At 40.5% G+C, this 18857-nt stretch overlaps 1 protein-coding gene across 6 annotated transcripts in view; it reads left to right on the top strand.

The window, feature by feature from the left end:
• The window catches only part of SEMA5A (semaphorin 5A), a 451159-nt gene that overhangs the window by 194411 nt on the left and 237891 nt on the right, over positions 1-18857 (top strand). For all 6 annotated transcript variants that reach the window (XM_053913864.2, XM_024578532.4, XM_053913861.2 and 3 more), the window contains 2 exons: positions 1246-1345; positions 16593-16638. In XM_053913864.2, coding sequence (XP_053769839.1) covers positions 1246-1345; positions 16593-16638 — 146 coding nt within the window. The remainder of the gene's footprint in view (positions 1-1245; positions 1346-16592; positions 16639-18857) is intronic.

Genomic DNA, 18857 nt, shown 5'->3' with positions numbered 1-18857 from the left:
CTTTCAGTTCATGTCATTTTTTCCTCAATAACTGACAGTAGAGAAATGCCATATTTGTTACACAAAGTTATTGCTTGAAAATAATCCACTCTGGCTGCATAACTCAGTTGGTTAGAGTGTTGTCCTGATATACCAAGGTTGTGGGTTCGATCCCCAGTCAGGATACATACAAGACTCAACCAAAGAATGCACAAATAGTGGAACAACAAATTGATGTTTCTCTCTCTCTCTCTCTCTCTCAAAAAGAAGCAAAAATAAAGAAAATAATCCATCTCAACGACATCAACAAATGCATTTTTATAGGACATGGATATAATTTCATATTAGATCTGTTTTTAGCATCTGCTTTTGTTGAAAGAGATTATCCCTGTGATACACATTTCCCCCCCAAACCAGTACCTTTGTTGAGTTGACAGTTGTCATGCGCCTGTTCAGTGTGATATCACCGACAGTTTTAAATCTGAGAGAAAGAGATGGTCTGACAACAGGGTTGATTGTCAGGGCTGATTGTAAGGTGAGAATCACTGAATATTTTTTCAGTGTCAGAAATGAGCTAATGAATTGTACGAAAGAGGTTTAAGAAGCAGCATTACAGTTCTCTATGCATACTGTCATTTTATAAGAAATAAGAATAGGACTCTAGGTTGGAGGCCATTTAATAGTGCTTGTAAAAAAAACAAACCTCTCTAAAGAGTAGCTCTTTCTTAATTTCCCTTAAAAAATGCAAATGAGACATAGAAGTAATTCTGGATTTCGCATCTAGGAAGGACAAGTTTAATCATGAGGTCAAATCAGAAACCCAAAGGATGGGATATGGGACATCTTCTTTGAAAGAAGGCAAATGGTGCTCCTGTGTTTGTCCTTGTTCTGACAGAGGGCTTTTTTCCCCAAGTCTTCAGCTCTTTCCTGTCAAGTTCACAGGAAATGGTCTTTTCTGTGAATGATGTGTTGTTTTCTGCCCAGCCCAGGGCCAATGGGAAAATGCACATCTGGCTTATAAATCACAACCAAGCATGGGTGCCTTGCTTGTTTTTTATTGGGTGGCTGTCTTTTGTGCTTAACACATTCTCAGTGTGGATTATGGGACATCCTGATGGAAACCTCCAGTGGCCCCTCAACAGTCACCTAGGGGGACCTTTAAATCCTCTCTGAAATGTAATGTTTGCTACCTGAAGTGTATTCTCTGTGGTCCCTAAAAAAAATCATTCATTTTTATCTTTTCATTTATTTATTTTTCCTGTTTAGAAATTGGCCCCTGGTTACGGGAGTTCAGAGCGAAGAATGCTGTGGATTTCTCGCAGTTAACATTTGACCCAGGACAGAAAGAACTTGTTGTAGGAGCAAGGTGAGAGATCTTATGTTTTGCCACTGCAGATATTTTTGGACTTCATTTTGCATCTGTGCATTTACACGTGGTCTGCTCTTCCATAATTGACGAGTGCTCAGTAATAATTCTTCTAAGAGTGAAATACAGCGTGAGTGTCATAAAGTATGCCACTAATAGTAGGATGCCTACTGCTTTTTACAGCATGCATTTATTGGGCCCTCCCCACGTGCCAGGAACTGTTCTAACATGAATTCACTCCCTTTTCCCTTCCATGAATCCTGAGAGGTAGGTATTGTCAATATCCCTATTTTAGAGCAAAGGAAATTGAGGCAGGAAGTGGATAAATACACGGCCCTGGGACATGTTTATTGTACCTAATAAAGATGGACCCACATTTCCAACCCAGGCAGTCATACTCCAGAAATCATGTTTGTAACTTCTCACCAAATTCCTCAGTAAAATTCTGGAGATCAAGGGACCATTGTGCTCATTCTGGCCCATGTTACCTCTCTGTGATGATGATTAGGCCACTACCCAGCCAATCGAGAATTCAAGGAAGTTGTTACTGTTTATATCTCTTAAGGTGCACATGTTCCTGTATCCAGGCCAACATTTGACATTCCAGTTTGACACTAAGGCCACTGGAACACCGTCAGCACAGATCTTGAGTTTTTCCCTTGTATTTCCCATGACTTCCTCAGAAAACATGCATAATCCCCGCCTTCAAATGATCTATCCTGCCAGTGCATTTTGAGGGTGATGTATAAAAGCACTTTATATCCATCTCTTAGGAAAAAAGGCATGGAACTAGAAGAAAGACGTAATTTGCAGATTTGGACCCTTCTGTCAACCAAGCAAAGCACTTTGGGCAGTGGAATGCTCACATCTCTTTTATCCAAATTTACTAGATTATAAAACATACCTTTCTTAGGAGAGAGGTTATACAGTTTCCACATAGACCTGAGTGAAGCTAAATATGGCTTAGGTTCTGGGCATTCGAGACAGACATTGAAAGTTTTCTAGGGTTATTGCTTTTGCTGTCAGATCTTAAGGAGCCTTTGGGTATCCATCTAATACCACTTTAGATATCCACTTTCAGTAGCTGCCATTGGGTAAACGCTGGCTTTCTGATGTGGTCCACCAGCCCCTTTGCCTTGTGGTCCCACATCTCTTACAGATTCACCGTTTCCATTCTCACGCAGTCCAGGCATGTGGAATTATTTATGTTACCCACAGAGTAAACCATTCTCTTTCTTGCCTTTGGGATTTGGTAACCTTTTAACTTTTCTGGAATATTAGCTTCTCACCCATCCCACCCCAAATATCTACTCGGCGAACTTGTGGTAAGGATCTAGCTCAAGGCTCCGCCATTTGGCCTGAGCTGCTACATTCCCTGCTCTGTGTAGTCTTATGAGAATTCCTGTTGGATGACACCTGCCATGTACCTTTATTAGTGTACTTAATGTGTTAGGTCTTGCCCAGTGTCCTTCCTCCACCCCCCATTTTCATATAGTGACTTACCAAATGGTAGAGAGGATGTGTCTGTCTTGTCTTTGTTTCTCTAGAATATAGCCCTTTCTCCTCCTGGTAAAAACTCCGAGGTGGCTGTTGTCTCAGTATTTGTATTTCCAGGATTTGATTTGTATATGCAGCCCTCTGCAACTGGAGGAAACTTCAGGGAAAGCGGGTAGGAGTTGTAGCAGATTCATTCCAGATACCTACAGTTGGGCAAGGACCCAAAGGAGTGGCAGTCTCTAAATACCTAACCTAACCCTTAGGGAAGATGAACTCTTTCCCTTAGCCAAGGAGGAAACAGGCCCGCTCCTGGGACAGCAGGGGCAAATATGACCCTGACTGGTGTAGCTGGCTCCAAAATCCCTCATTCAACTCTAAAGAACTTTGGATAAGATTTGCTTGTGACTTTGACTCAAAAGACTCTCCATTGTTTCTGGAGGTGGAGCAGACAGCGCCTCACATGTGCATACACTGCTGGTGGCTGGCCTTTGGTCAATGGTGCACAGTCTCCTAATGAATGTGAGAAGCCATGGAGCAAAATGGGGCTTAGAAGAGACATCTCATGGTCCCTCTTGTCTGGAGACAGTGCTTGGCTTTATTCCCAGGGGACACTCGTCCCTGAAGGTCTCCATCCTAGTGGCCCTGGAGGTTTCCATCTCAGTGTCTCTGGAGGTTTCCATCCCAACATCCCTGCAGATCTTTATGCCAATGTTCCTGGAGGTCTTCCTCCCAGTGTCCTTGAAATCTCCACCTCAGTGTTCCTGGAAGCCTCCATCTACCTCATCTCACCCCAGTCCCAGCCCAGCCATGCCGAGAGGGACTGGCTAGCCACTGAGTCGACCTAGCGTGCTCCATGGCATGGTGACCAGGAGCGACAGGATCTCCAGATTTAGCACATGAAAGTCCAGGATATGCAGTTAAACTTGCATTTCAGATAAGCAATCCTAGAACATGGGCTGTATTTTCTATTCTAGTACAGAACATGAGTGTCTAGTACAGACAGTCAATAAACAAAAGAAAAGATAGATGGACTTGCTTGCATGACCTTGAGCCCATTTCAGTGTAACTTTCTCATCTTTAAAAGTGATACAACTATTTCTATTCCTTTCAGCTGTTGTGAGGATTAAATGACATAATCCCTGAAAAGTGACTGTCACAGTAGCAGGCACCCAGTATAAGCCTCAGTGGTAGGGGGCTCTGTGGGTATCTATGAGTTTGGGCATATATGTGCACATATATTTCGGCAGATATCACTGAGTAAGAATAGGAAATTTACCTGGAAAACTTGGTTGGATTAGGCTCAGAATGTTTGAGAGGGAGTGTGAGCCAGTTATAAAACTTTAAAAATAACCCAGCCCTCAGGTTCCTGTTTGGGAGGGCTCAACCTAGCAAAAAAGTTTAGATAGCAAGTGTATATTTTAGAAATCTGTAATGGTTTAAATATATGATTGGTAGAAAAAAATGAGTCTTTTTTTCATATTAGCTGTAGGCATTGTAAAGTCATTTACTGGATGGTTTCACTTTATTCCAGTGATACTTTATGTTTCTGAAATTGAATTCAGTTCAAAATTCTTTGTGCTCTTTGTAAAAAGAAGTTCATTGTGCCGCCAAAGAAAAACCTTTCCATGGGTGATTGGGGTTGCGTAGTGCCAGAAGGTCCTTGCATCTGAATTTATATAGTTTCTGGACAAAGCCCTATATTTCCAATTTTCAAGGAGTACATTATCCTTCATAATATTTTTAAAGCATTGACGTTCATATTCTGTTTTACCCAAGCCTCTTTAAAAATTAATAATGTTGGTGGGTGTTTTCAGTGATGAGACTCAGACATTGTCATTCTAGAAAATATGGAAAATATAGTAAAGCATAAAGAAAAAACACAATTCAGAAATAATTACAGTTAACCTTTTTAGTTTTTTCCCTACAGTATTTGACTTCTATTGGTTTATACTATTGGGATAATATTTTATGAATGATTTTCATATTTTTGTCCAAAAACCTACTTAAAGCAGTTCTCATTATATATAATATAACATAACATAACATAACATCGTAACATATCATAATATAATATATATTCCAGAATGAAAGAGTATTTGTGGTTTAGAGATAGTTGGGTAGATAGTTATGAATGTAATGATAGTAATAACCACAAAGTAGGCCCAAGTGTAAGTTTCCTGCATTTAGGGTTGTAACAACACATGTAAGGAAGGGTGATTACATTTTAATTCTCCAAATGAATCTGATGGTCTTTAATGCCTTTGGTTCATTGTAAGGATGATAAGTGATTCTGTGCCAAATTTAAATGTTAGTCCAACTGGTGCCTGACTTGGTCTGCACCAGGTGCAGGGCATTTACAAATTAGCCATATTTTTATAAAGCATAAAGCTATACATCATCAAGGAAAAGAGATTCTCATCAAACATAAGAGGAGTTGATTTCAGCTTTGATTTTCGATTTTGCAGTTCTTTTCTTCCTATAACTTGATTTCTGATGGTCTCACGCTTCTCTGACAAGGTCAGTGTCATAGAAGCACCTAAATTGAAGGGCACAGTGAGAACACTCACCCCTAAGCTCTCACACGATCTCCCTGTGAGTCCAGGAGGCCTGGCCACTTGCTCATGATGGAAGTGGTAGAATGGAAGCCCGTAGACCCAGTATTTGGGTCAGGTAATCATCGTACTTGACAACAAATATAATGATTTTTGTCCTTGGAAATTTAAAATTTTAATTCTACTAAAATTGCATCACAAAATGGGAACATTATAAGGAAATCAAGAAATAGGGTCATGGGGATGCCTGAGTTTCCTCACACACCTGACCTGAAGTGAGCGCCAGCCCACTGTGCGCCTCGCATGGAGCTTGCCATTGTAATTAGCGGATCCTTTCCATTTATAGGAAGTATTTCTCTACACGTGTTTGTACAATACATAGTATGGCTTTATAGTCAGTATGCTTACTGCCTAAAACTAAAACCCGAGTGCTTCCGAGGCAGAGCTTGGTGTTTGTAACAGTCACAACCAACTCGTTTTGAAAAATGTTAGTGTATTTTTTGAACCATTTGTTTTGCTCATGGTTTAAATCTACAAAACGAAAGATAAAAAGGAAAGATAAATTACTTCTGTTGTGTTGGGGCTGCATTTACTTTAAGTATTCAAAGCGTCTATTCCCATAAGATCACATGAAATGAATGGGCAGGCTTCTGTTTAATTGGAATGATTTCCTTTTTTCAAAATGATTTTGTCATTGGTTCTAAACAAAGGAAGCTAAATTTTAGATTCATAGAAAAGTCATTTAAAAAAGTTGACTAATATAAGTTTCTCCTTTTTGTGGCTATAATTCCTATTTTCATTTTAAAGTTTTACTTTAGAACTAATCTGTTGGAAGTGGCATGTAATTAAAAGGAAACTGGAGATTTCTATGAGATTTCTGCCTCTAGTAGCCACAACTTCTACTTTCAAAGGTCTATATTTTAGTCAAGTTTGTGCATTAAAGGTAACTCCTGCTGTGTGGAATGAAATCAGCAATTAGGAGTGAATCCAAAAAGCAGCAGAACCCCATTGTGCAAAGAAATCCCAGGTAATGGTGATGTTTATATTGTATTTACATTAATTACAACTTAGGAGAAGCAGCTGGTGATGAAAGGAAGGGCAGTGCTTTTCATTCTTGCTCTTCATTTTCACCCCTACCCACCTGGATTTGTTTTAAACCTATACTTTGTGGTTTAAATATTTTCTTCTCTCTGTCCTTCTCCGTGTTGGCACTGAATTCCTATGTGTGTTCCTCTCTTAAGATTCTCTCTGCTTATCTTCCTCTTCCTTCCACTCATTCTCCTCTTTCTTCTAATATGCTTATTTGATTAACTGACCTAATCTGTGTTTAAAAAGGCTGTTCTTTGTCTGTTGGCTTTGTTAAATTTTGTGCAATATTTGCTAAACATCAGTGTACCTAAATATCACCAGGAGTGTTTATTCAAAATTCAGCTTTCTCTGCTCCCTACTCCCATCCCCTCTGGTTCAGTGGCTGGATGGGGGTCCTGGGGTGTGAGATTTTAACAAACATGTGGTCTACAGACACTCTTGTGGGAAATACTCCTACCATGTGTTCCTTTGGCTGTTGTGAAAAACAAAATAATTTCTGTACTTTCTTCCCTGTTTTAGCAGGAAAGCAGATAAGCCGAGCAGTGTAGTTATTTATTTAGTTAGAAATTATATACATATATATATATAGTTGTCTGTTTTCCAAATTACAAGAATGAGGCAACAAAGGAGTGTGATAAAAATGAACCAGCCTCTTTACTTTGAGTGTGTGTGTGCGATACAGTGTTTGAATGCTGAGAGCTTTTCTCCTTGCCGGTCCCACGTGGGGCCCATCAGAATTTATTAGTTCGGTTGTTACTCTTTCATGACTCTTCATTCATCAAATATTTATTGAGCTACTGTATGTCAGGAAGTATCTCAGGCATTGGGAAAACAAAGATGAAAACTTTATAGCCTAGTGTAAGGGTTGTCAAGCAAAGGCCCAAGTTGGCCTCCTGTTTTTGTAAATAAAGTTTTATTGGAACACAGCCACACCCATTTATTTATATGTTACCTATGGCTGCTTTAGAGCTTTAGCTGCACAACTGAGTACTTGCCAGTGAGACCACAAAGTGAAGTCTTTGCTCTCAGACCCTTAAAGAAAATGCTTGCTGACTCCGGGACTCGTGGGTGGGTCAACACAAGCAGTTAAATTCCCCCAGGGAGGCCTGAGTTTAGGGCCCTGGAAACTTCAAGAGTAAAGGAGCATGAAGGGCCTTGGGGGTGAAGAAGGTGCACTCAGAAGGGCTCGACCAGTTGGGCCTGGGAGATGTATTAGGGGTCTGGAAATGTCTCCCTGCCAGAAGGACCGCACCACATGGAAAGTACCAGATCATGGTGTGACTTGACTGAACCTTTTGGTGGCTGAGAGGGAACTTGTTGTAGGTGAGGCCAGAACTTAAGATGAGGTCAGGTTGTGGAGGAGCTTGGACTTTTCCTCCACCCCGTGATTTCGATTCCAGCAATCATGAGAGTTATCTGACAGGCCTTTCAAGAAAGCAGATACCCAGGCTTCTCTTCAGGTCATTTGAATTAGACTTTCTGGAAGTAATGTTGGAATCTTTGTTTTCACAAGCTTTCTGTTTTTATTTATTTATTTTTCCTTTTTAAATTTTATTGTATTTTTCCATTACCGTTTATCACCCCATGCCCTCTTGCACCTCCATCCACCCCCCTTCCCTTCCACAATTACCATGCTGTTCTTTGTATCCATGAGTTCTTTCTCTTTTTTCCTTTTTTGCTCCATACCCCTCCCCCTGCCAACTCCCCAACCCACCCCCCCAGAGGCATCAGCCTGCTCTCTCTAATGAGCTCTTGAGGATGCGCTGGTCTGGCAGATGTGAGAACCTCTCCCAGGCTCATCAGTTGTTCAGGAGACATCTAAGCCTGCCTATTACACGCTCAGATTTACATTAGGAGGGTGCTTGTGACATATTATGTACAGAATGTGCTAGAGTTTGGAGAATTTGGAGGTAGGGACAGCAGTTGAGGGGGTTGTGGATCAGGTGGCAGTAGAGAGAACTTAAACTTAGTGATAGTGGAAATGGAGAGAAGTCAGATTTGAGACCTATTTCAAAGCTGGTTTTGACAGTGATTGGGGGCAAATAGAATGGAGGGCTGAGGGCAAAGGCCAAAGGGGAGATTTGACTGAGTCAGTGAGATTTGGAAGTGTGGCTTGTGATAGCATTAGCAGGGGTATGAGCACATGGGAGATGAGCTGTAACTCTTTATTTGAAGAAACATTTAAAGGAAACCCTTAGATTTCACTAGTTCTGAAGATAACCCAGCAAGATAATTGCATATGGCAATAATTTGAGCAGTATTTCTAGGAAAACAGAAGTTAAAAGAATTATAGGATAATTCTCTTTTTTTTTTAAATGAAAAATGATCTCTATTAACTGAAAAATGGAAAGGAATGAATTGAATACCCAATGGACATACGGAAAAGCAGAAGTCACCAGTTAAATTTAGAGCAATAAGTCACCATCTGTAATCCTCAAAGCACTTAGAGATTTGCAAGTGGCATTTAGAGCATAGTGACATTTAAATTATCAGTGTGGTTAACAATATTGATTAATAACTTTGTTCCTAAAGATGCTTATGGGAAAAGGTTTTTCTGATTTTATATCTCTGTAATTGGCTAACAGCGTTGGTCTTAATCGTAACATGCTACTAAAAATTCATCTTTGTTATTTTATTCTACGGGCCAAAGACCAAGGGGCTATCCATGTATTCGGTGAATTTTAATCTTGTTATTGAAGCATACCAGAGTGCTATTAAGACTGTTTGATCTTGGTTTTGATGTATTCTTTGAAACTTATTTCTGGTAACTAGGACTTATAAAGGGTTTGAAATAGGCTTTTTGGGAATGAGACAAAGAATGAAATGAGCCAATACAATTCTGGGAGAGGGATTACTGAACACATATGGTAAAAACAATAATCAAAATTATTTTAAAGATTTTATAGCACAGAGTATATATATTTATTATTTTGGGAAAGGGTTCAAAAAAGTTGAACTAAGGAGGTAGCTCGTAACATGCCCATATTATACATTTGTCTCCATTTTTAAAAGCATATTAGCTAAGGAAAAAAAATTCAGCATTCAGAGCTTTGATCTAAATGAGACACAACTATTTAAATATTTTGGTATATATTTGGAATAGTATGGTAATTTTAAAATTTAATTAAGCTCCCCCAAACTGTGGAAAACATACATAAAAGAGATAATTTTGGAAATGTTTATACCCACAGAAAAAATCAAAGGCTTCTGGAAGTTGTTTGGAGTCAACCAGCATAATGAAAGTCTTCGGAATAGCAATTACAGATAGGTGTGTGAAATATGGAACTTGATTACATGATGGAATTAAATCTTTATGTTCTTTTTTTAAAAAAAGATTTTATCTATTTATGTATTGAAAGATTTTTATTTATTTATTTTTAGAGGGAAAGGGAGGGAGAAAGAGACGGAGAGAAACATCAGTGTGTGGTTGCCTCTCATGTGCCCCCTACTGGGGACCTGGCCCAGAATGCAGGCATGTGCCCTGACTAGGAATCAGACCAGCTACCCTTTGCTTCACAGTCTGGCACTCAATCCACTGAGCCACACCAGCCAGGGTAAATCTTTATGTTCTTTAAAGCTACAGATATGATTGATATATTAAATGTTTACATCTAAACAATTAATTTTTATAAAATCATACTGTATTTTAAAGGATATAGTTACTATAATACTTTTCATTAGTTGCAAAGTTAAAAGCTTATATTTTCACCTTCAAGTCTGTCAATGCCATTGAAAATCTGGGTATCATGCAAGATGCCACTATTTCTAATTCTGTGCCAGTTGGATATCAATAATGTTTAAGGTAGAATCTGGGAATGAAAAGAAGTGGGTAAGATGGCGCTGACACAGGCAGGTACGAGCGAGACCAGCTTTTTGGTTGATGTGGGCTGTCAGATTTACCCCGATGGTCACAGTTTTTATACAGTGTGTGTTTTGTCTTCAGGTTGTTTCATGATCAACCGTCGTGTTAAGTTTGACATAAGTCATCATTGTTTAAAACATTTTCTTAGAGATTTACTTGCTTTCTGTCTTCATTTTCTTTTTGTGCAAAATGCGTATCTGTCTTAATTATTTGGTTATCTCCTTTTCCTTAAGAAAGCCTCTAACCTACCTGTTCAATAAGAACTTGGAATTTTTCTTTGATTTTATAGTTATATTCATCAGAGACCAATTGAGTTATTCTAAGAGAATGTCATTTTTAAAACACCTGTGTCTTTCATAATTAATGGAGGTCAGAGTTAAGTTTTATAGTGTCTCTAGATAAAATGAGTCATTTAGTTAATATGCTCATGATAGCTCAACCTTTTCTTTAATGCCAGCTGCATTTTATTACTTTACATGAGGATACAAATGAACTTCATCTATTAAGGTCCATACCGCTCCCTCAGAGAATATATTGTTGTGCTTAGTGATTTGTTGCTAATAGGCCTCTGGGGGGTGTGATGGGACACAGGGATGAGTTATTCAGACCTAAGTTAATAAGAAATAAACTCCAGTGAAGAGGGAGGAAGTGCACTCAGATGTCTAGTGAGTAAGGGATGAATGGGCTTCAGAACTGTCAGTTTGTGTCTGCCAAATGTAATGGCTCTGTGATCTGAATTATTCAGTCTGTTGGATCTGTGAATTACTCATCATATATTAGCACTCCGAAAAGTAATATGGTTATTACATTTGAACGGGCAATGTCAAATTTTATTCCAGAACATTGAAAAAAACTAGGTCTATACCAGGGAAAGAAAAGCTCATATTTTTATTTACTATAGCCATTTAAGTGAACTTTGAGAGCATGGTACAACCCTTGCTCTGCACTGCTGTAATGAGAGGGGGCATGGAAGCAGAGAGTAGCTCCCCTAAGCTGTACAACTACTACACTCTGAGAATCCAGTCTCTTAACCCTGCGTACCACGGCCTTTCTCCCTAAACAATGGTAATATTCTTCTTTGCTACCTCTCTACACCTAGGGGTGTTACCAAGATTAATGAGACCACTTAGATGCTTTGGGTTGCTCAAAGCATTGCCCTGCTGGAGAAACTGACCCAGCATGAGACATTTGGTTAGCATTCCTTGTTGGCAGGGAGTCAGAAGCATTACTTCTTCACGTTGGGAAGGGTGGGAGCCTTTCCTTTGAACCTCACAGATAGGGTTTTCCCTCCTCTGTGAGCTCACAATCACAAGATAAAGAGGTTGCCTCTTCTATAATGTTCTAGACAACAGCCACTTGCAGGGGATGACCATAGGTCTTACTTTAGTGTGGAAGTGACCCCACATCTGGTTATATCAATGTTTTATTCCCTTTAGAAGATTTTCTTTCCTTTTGTGAACTTTAACTCCATAGGTCGTTGACCTAAATGATAATGGGTCAAGTTGTATGGGGAGATTTCAGGTCCCTCATCTTGATAGCTAGGTTAGAATTTTTCCAACAGCAAAAATGCACTTGGAGTTGAACTTGGAGCTGTACTTGGAGCCAAATAGTTTGAGGAAAGAGGTTTGGGAATAGTAGAATCCACACTGTGTTTTGTCATATTCTTAGGTTCCAATGAGGAGATTAGGAAATTCCACAAACATTTTATTTTTACTTCATCTTTTAAAATACTTTTTAAATCACTGAAAATCATGATAGATGAAGTGAATACTGAAATGTATAATATTACATATTTCTAATATGGAAAAGTCCAGCAAGTCATTCAGTTGTTTCCTTGGGGTTTGTGCAGACCACAGTCATGTATTAAACAAATATTTGAAAATATCTACCAATTCTTTGTCTCCAAAGTCAAACAAATAAAAAAAAAAAGCAACAAAAATGTAACAAGCCAACTGACATAAAAACAGACCTTGAATTTATGTTGAGTCTATGAAGCTTGTATATCTGATCATTCCAATTTCAAATTGGAATTCAAAATTTTATTCAAAATTTTCAAATCAGCATAGTCAACCGACTTTATGATTAACATATTATAGGTAAGTACTTATTGAATAAATTTTTATTAATAAAGAATTATATTTTATATGCTGATATTTCATTTAAGAATATTTGAAATGCATTATTCATTGGCAAAAACTAAAAAAATATGCTTAAAAAGTATCAGGAATTTATTGAAATATATCATGATCAATCTTTTGAAGTCTTTCATGAGATGGCCATGTGTTCCTCAAACCCATTGCATATACCTAAAAGTGGTCACAATTTTGTAGAAACTTGTGTTATTTAAATACGCAGACAGATCACATAGTTTCTCATTGCATAAGTGAAGAAACTTGAGCACTCTTAAAATAAATCAGTCTCGGGAAGAATTTATGAGAAATAGGAGGAAGAAAGGAAGCACCGTCTCATCAGCCAGAGCAGCAGGACGAACATGTTCTCTTAATGGGCAGACACATACACGTCACAGTCAGATCGCAGTCCCAGAGGTCAGAATCAGTTACCTAGAATCAAAAGCTTGTCATTAGCAGTGCTAACCCTTGGATCATCTCACAGCGATTTGTAGATGTGACTGGACAGTGAAGGCATGGAATAATTGCGCCGGAAGAACTATTGCTGTGTGTATGTTTAGTGCCAGTGAAATTAGGAAGTGGGCATTGGGTGACTGGGTGGTAAAGCCATGTAACACAATAGACAGGGGACACTAACATGGGGGGGAGGCTTGTTTCTAATCCCAGGATTTTCTCTGAATCTTAGTAATCTTGGATAAATCACACCGCACATCTTAATTTGAAAAAGTTTCTCTACCTACAAATTGAGTGGCATATACCCTCTAATGACAATCCAGCTCTAGAATTCTTGGATTATGATTTTTATTAGATAAAAAAATTGAAAGTGGGTTAAAAAAAATCACCACCTTGCATGTTGTAACCTTGAGTATGCCAAAGAAAGAGTTCAAATCTTTGGTGCTCCTCTTCATGAAGATGGCGGTGGAGGTGGTGGCGGCAGTGATAATATCTGATGATTACTGTGCTATTTTTCCTAGGAAGCATGCTCCTCCTCTCTGCCGCTCCCATCTGTCTATTCAACACTTCTACTATACTGAGTTGTTGCTGATGAGATGCTTTTGAGGGCACCCTACTCAGGTGTTTGGGGAATGCAGAGTAAACAGTTAAAATCCACTGGTGATGGTTGGCGGGGAGGGGTGGTGGTACCTTTATAGACAGTTGGGATCTGAGAGGCAGGGAAAGAATTGTCAGCAGATTAAATTTTCTTGGGAGATGAGATGTGGCATGTTTGTCATCATAAATCAGTGTCTTCCTATCTTAGTCCATTCGGGCTGCAGTAACAAAATACCGCAGACTGGGTAGCTTATAAACAACAGGGACCTTCTCATTGGTCTGGAGGCTAAAAGTCCCAGGTCAGGGTGGCAGCATGGCTGGGTTCCGGTGAGGGCCCTCTTTTGGGTTGCAGATGGCCAGCCTCTCGCTTTGTGTCCTCACACGGTGGAAGGCGCTAGGGATCTCTCTGGAGCCTCTTTTATGAGGGTAATAATCCCATACATGAGGGATCAAAACACCTCTCAATGGCCCCACCTCCTAATACCATCATCTTCGGGGGTTAGGATTTTTAATGTGAATTTTGGGAAGACTCAAATATTCAGTGTGTAGTACTTAGCCTACAGAAAACTGGACCCAGGGGTTTCAGAGAATGATCTCTATACCTGCTCCAAGCCTCTCCCCAGGTCGAGAGGACCTTGAATGCTTCTCTTCATTGGTCCCACCCAGAGCTCTGCAGAATGGCAGGGACACCACCATCCTCTTACCTCAATGCTGTGAAAGCACCGTCAGCTCTTCCTTTGTGTATGGGAGCTGCCTTTCTCGAAAGTTCCCAATGATAGGTACTCTAGTGTGGGATGCACATGTGTACATGTGTAGGTGAGGGTGTATGTGTCAGGGGGGTGGGGGAGGCACAGGATGGCCATGTAATATCATCAAAGCCCTCAGGTAATTTATTGACTGAAAAATATGAGTGTCTTTTTCAAATTGAGACTACTTATAGAGCCAGCCAGTTGGAAAGAGTATGATAACTGGGTTCCAGAATCAAGACAATATAAACAATGTTGTCTTTTTTGCCTAAAAAACCAGTCATGGAGAATATACTGAGAATTTCATTGTGTCTGGAAAGTTTAGTATTTCTTATAAACTGTCTAGTAGTAGCTGTATTGATTGCATTTTCACAATGTGTCAGAGACAGGGGTCTTAGTGGGGTTGTTTTTTGATGTGGGGAGGGATTTAAACCTTACAACCACCTCAGGGGACAGCTCTGACTTCGCTCCACTCCACAGATGAGAAGACTGAGGCGTGGAGTGCGGAAGCTCTCTTCCTGAGCTTGTATAGTGATAGAGCTTTGGCTTTTGCACAATAATTTGAACCACTAGGCAATACTGTGTCCTGTAACAGAGGGGCAGTGACCACTGGCAGCTTTCTACAGCTGGAGGCCACTTATAAAACTGGCCCGAGGGTCGGGAGCCACGGGCCTGCTTTGTGGCCAGCAATTGCCTCTGGAGCCACCCGTGTGCTCCTTACCCGAAAGACTTATCGCAGTGTGTGTGCATAGATTTCTAACTTCTCTTAGGGGAGCCCTGCTGGCCTCTATTTAATAAACATCAGGTGAGATCTTTACAACTCTTCGAATGCAGGCTAGCCTCCAGAGGAGCTTACCGGGCAAGGGACCCCGACCTTCCATGCGTCCTCGCAGGAAGATGTTTCTGTCGGAAACCTTGCCTCTGCATAGTGCCCGACTAAATAAAAATAGACTCTGCTCCCTCCTTGAAGGCGTCTTTAATCTGGTTCTTCATTGTGGGCTAGGACTGAGCTGTAATAAAGAGGGGAAGTTTTCCCCAGATGGCTGTGTGGTGAGGTGCCATGTGCCAGCCATGCTTCTGGGGCTATTTTCAGAGATTAATTTGCAGGGAGACAAAGAATGTGGCAAAGAAACTATTACAGTGGTTGGGGGAGGCAATTTTCACTGAGTGCTGGATGGCAGTGCCCTCATGGTGGGGGACAAATTGTGAGAAGTCTGAGTACCCCGGGTCGGTCCTTGAGATGCATGAGCCCACCCTGAAAGGGAGCTGAGTCCCGTCTCTTCCTCCAGCAGTGTGTGCGTGCACTCGCGCTGCTGGATGTCAGCTTCCCTGTTGCTTTGTTCTCCCCATGCCTGTGCACACCAGAGGCATGTCTCGTCCTCCTCTATGCTATGCCGTGGCCTCACTTGACAGTCACTTGTTACGCCTCCCCACCGTCCTGCGTCCTTGGGGTCTGCTTTCCATTGCTATTTGCCAGTTTTCCCAGCCTTCTGCTCCTGTGCTCCGTTTCTCATCTGCATGAAATTCCTTCTTGAATTGAATTAGAAGCCAAAACATCTCACATGAGGGAGGCCCATCTGTTCTTTCTAAAAGCCACGGTAATAGGGTCCAAAGCCTCGTGTGGCCGATACCTGTGGCTTTTTCTCCCTGTGCTCTACTGACCTCGATTGTATATTGCACTGTTCTGTTCTTCCCCTTCACTGTTGAGAGCTGAGAGTTTCCTTCTCCCTGATGTCCTTTCACACTAGGACGCACAGGCAGGGCTGACTCTTTCAAGCACTTGATGGCAGAGCAAGATCCTGCTTTTAAACTTAGGGTGACCCAAATCCATCTAACAAGGCAGAGCATTCTAATACCTAGACCATTGCTGAATTCAAAACCTGGACAGGTTTGAATTATAAAACTGGGTGGATGTAGGTGACCTGTAAAAATGACACATGATGAATGGTTTTATATCCTCTTACTTAAATTTACTTTCAGAATGGAAGACCCATGTCCCCTTGTCCATTCACATAGATCAAGAGAGCAATTCATAATGTAGACTTACCTGAGTCTCACCCGTGCACATACACGTGCACACACGCACCTTGCTCCTTAACTTTGTCGCCCGTCTGAAATGTGTGTCGGTTGAATTATCGAATGCCTTTTTGAACTCAGAGGTCCCAGGAAAACTGTGCTACACACAGTCTTAGCAGGGGGATGCTTTGGAAGCCAAAAGTCATTGTTTGTTTTGTTTTGTTTTCCTTTGTTCTCATGATTTGTATGAACTGTAATTTTTTGGATCTATTAAAAGTAAACCTGCTCTCTTTTTGTATTTTGTAGAAACTACCTCTTCAGGTTACAGCTTGAGGATTTGTCTCTGATCCAGGTAGGTGCAATTTATTTTTCTCAAGCTTTCCTTTTCCATTCGAGTTAGCTCACTGTTCGAGGGGATGAAGACAGATGTACGCAAAGGTACTTAATTAGGCTGCTCCGGGGATTCATTGCATCAGCGGGTCAGGCCTCAGGACTCTTGGCTGCCCTGCTTGAGACGAGTCATCACCCGCTTACATTCATTGTTGGCCCTTTTCTCCCGCTGTGCAGCCCCAATTCCTTTCATGGGCCTCATCTGACTTTCTCTTCTGCAAGTGATAGATAATTCAAAGGACATTTCCTCAATGTCTGGGAACATCCTTTTCTGCCCCAGTTAGAATAATCATCGATTATTTAGCTTGATGCTGTTAGCTATCATATTCTTGCAAAAATCAACCCCCTCAGAAAGTCATTGTTTCCTCTTTATAATTTATAATTAAGTAAATATAAATATGTGTGTTAAAAACTATATAGAGCAAAGAATAAGTGATGATGGAGAAAATCGCAGTATACCTACGTCTGCGTTTATGGTTTGGGAAGGAGCCTGGTACTCGTGTGTGAATGGAGTATTGATTTTATTGGTGGATCTGAAGCGTAAGGCCCACACTGCCCTCTGGTCTTTTAGAAGGGTCTGATAACCAGGGCGCCCGTGGAGAAGGAGAGGGTTATGGCAAAAATACCTCCTTCACCGAGGTTCTAGAGCTGCCTGTAACACATGCCAGAGTCCTGGGGCTGTGTCGCTTGGAAAAAGTTCTCCAATCACCTTTAATGCCACCCGCGTGCTGGAGTTCTAAGAAGTGATTGGAGAGTTTATATTGTTTTCTTCTGTGATGCTGGTGTTTATGAACATTCTGAAAACTTTGGAGCTAGAGCTTCATGTTAGATCTTTTATTCACCAGGGCCGTAAAGTAAGCCAGTCCCACAAGCAAAGCTAGTATTGGTAAAAAGCAGCGTCTGTGAAGACGGTAGACTGGGTGGTCTGGCTCCACGACTTCCAGCGTTCTGGGTTTCCTCATTCGTGAAGTGGCCACAAAGCACTCTCTTTCCCAGAGCGTCACCGATAAGATAAAAAACGTAAAGCCTGTACAAGAGAATAAGGCACAGTGCTTCCTGAACAAATGGTAATTGCTTATGCTTTTAAAATGGAATAATAGTAATAAATAATACATTATTATCCAAATTGTTTCATCACACTGGGCAATGAGTTGTCTCTCCACTGAATTGATTGGTTGGTAAAATTTTATTGTGTTAATAATGACTCAGAATGATCAGCAGTTTAACCAAAATATCATTTTAAAACTCTGATTTTTAAAGAACATTTTGTAAAAATTATAGGCCTTTCAATAGATAGGAACGCTATAGTATGCTCATTGTGACTCCTGATACAATATGTCATCCGGCATTTTGTATGTGTTACAAAGTAGAGTGCAGGGATGTGCACGTTCAAGCACATTCGTTGGTTTTCCAGCTCTCGTGGTGTAGAGGGTCTGCAAAGTAGCTATGAGCACACTTGGTGCACAGGGCCAGCTTTCTAAATTTCATTCTCCACCAGAATAAACCAAGGCTTCTTGTAAAAGTAGCTGATTCTAGGGCCTGAGTAATAAAAGTGCCAGCTAAGCCTGGAAAATTTTGTTGTTTCCCAAACTGAGGAAGTATTCACAGAACAATGAGGGCATGAAGAAAGCAGCTAAGAGCCAACTTGAAAGGGGCACCCTGAAGAAGTCTGGGACAGTGTGATTGTTAAAGTAAATAATGTTGGTATCAGATTATAACACATTGAATAAACTAAGAATTCATGAGTATGTATTAACAAAAAATGAATAAACAATTGAGGCAGAAGGGACTGATCTTCCTTACTGTAAAATGCCAAAGTCAGTGCTAAAATTTATGGGTGAGAGTTTCATAATGACCAAGATATTTAGGTATTCTCAAAGTATTTACCTATAAAATGCTTACTAATTATAAGAGGGAAACTTGTGACTTGGTAGTGAAAAAACCTAGTCAGGGTCACCATAACCATTTACCTAGTTGACTGTGCCTTCACTGGTAACAGCACAGACAGCTAGTGTGAGCCTCCTGATTCAGTGTGCTGGGGAGGATGCAGGAAGAGTTCCATCATATTCCAGCCAAAGATTATAACCAAGTTCACCATGAGAAACCAGCACCCACACCAAAAATGAGGGGCATTCTAGAAAACACTTGCTTCTAATTTTCAAAAATCACCAAGTCATTAAA

The sequence above is a fragment of the Desmodus rotundus genome, chromosome 1 (assembly GCF_022682495.2).
Source record: "Desmodus rotundus isolate HL8 chromosome 1, HLdesRot8A.1, whole genome shotgun sequence".
NCBI lineage: Eukaryota > Metazoa > Chordata > Mammalia > Chiroptera > Phyllostomidae > Desmodus > Desmodus rotundus.
This window is presented reverse-complemented; position numbering and strand designations above follow the sequence as displayed.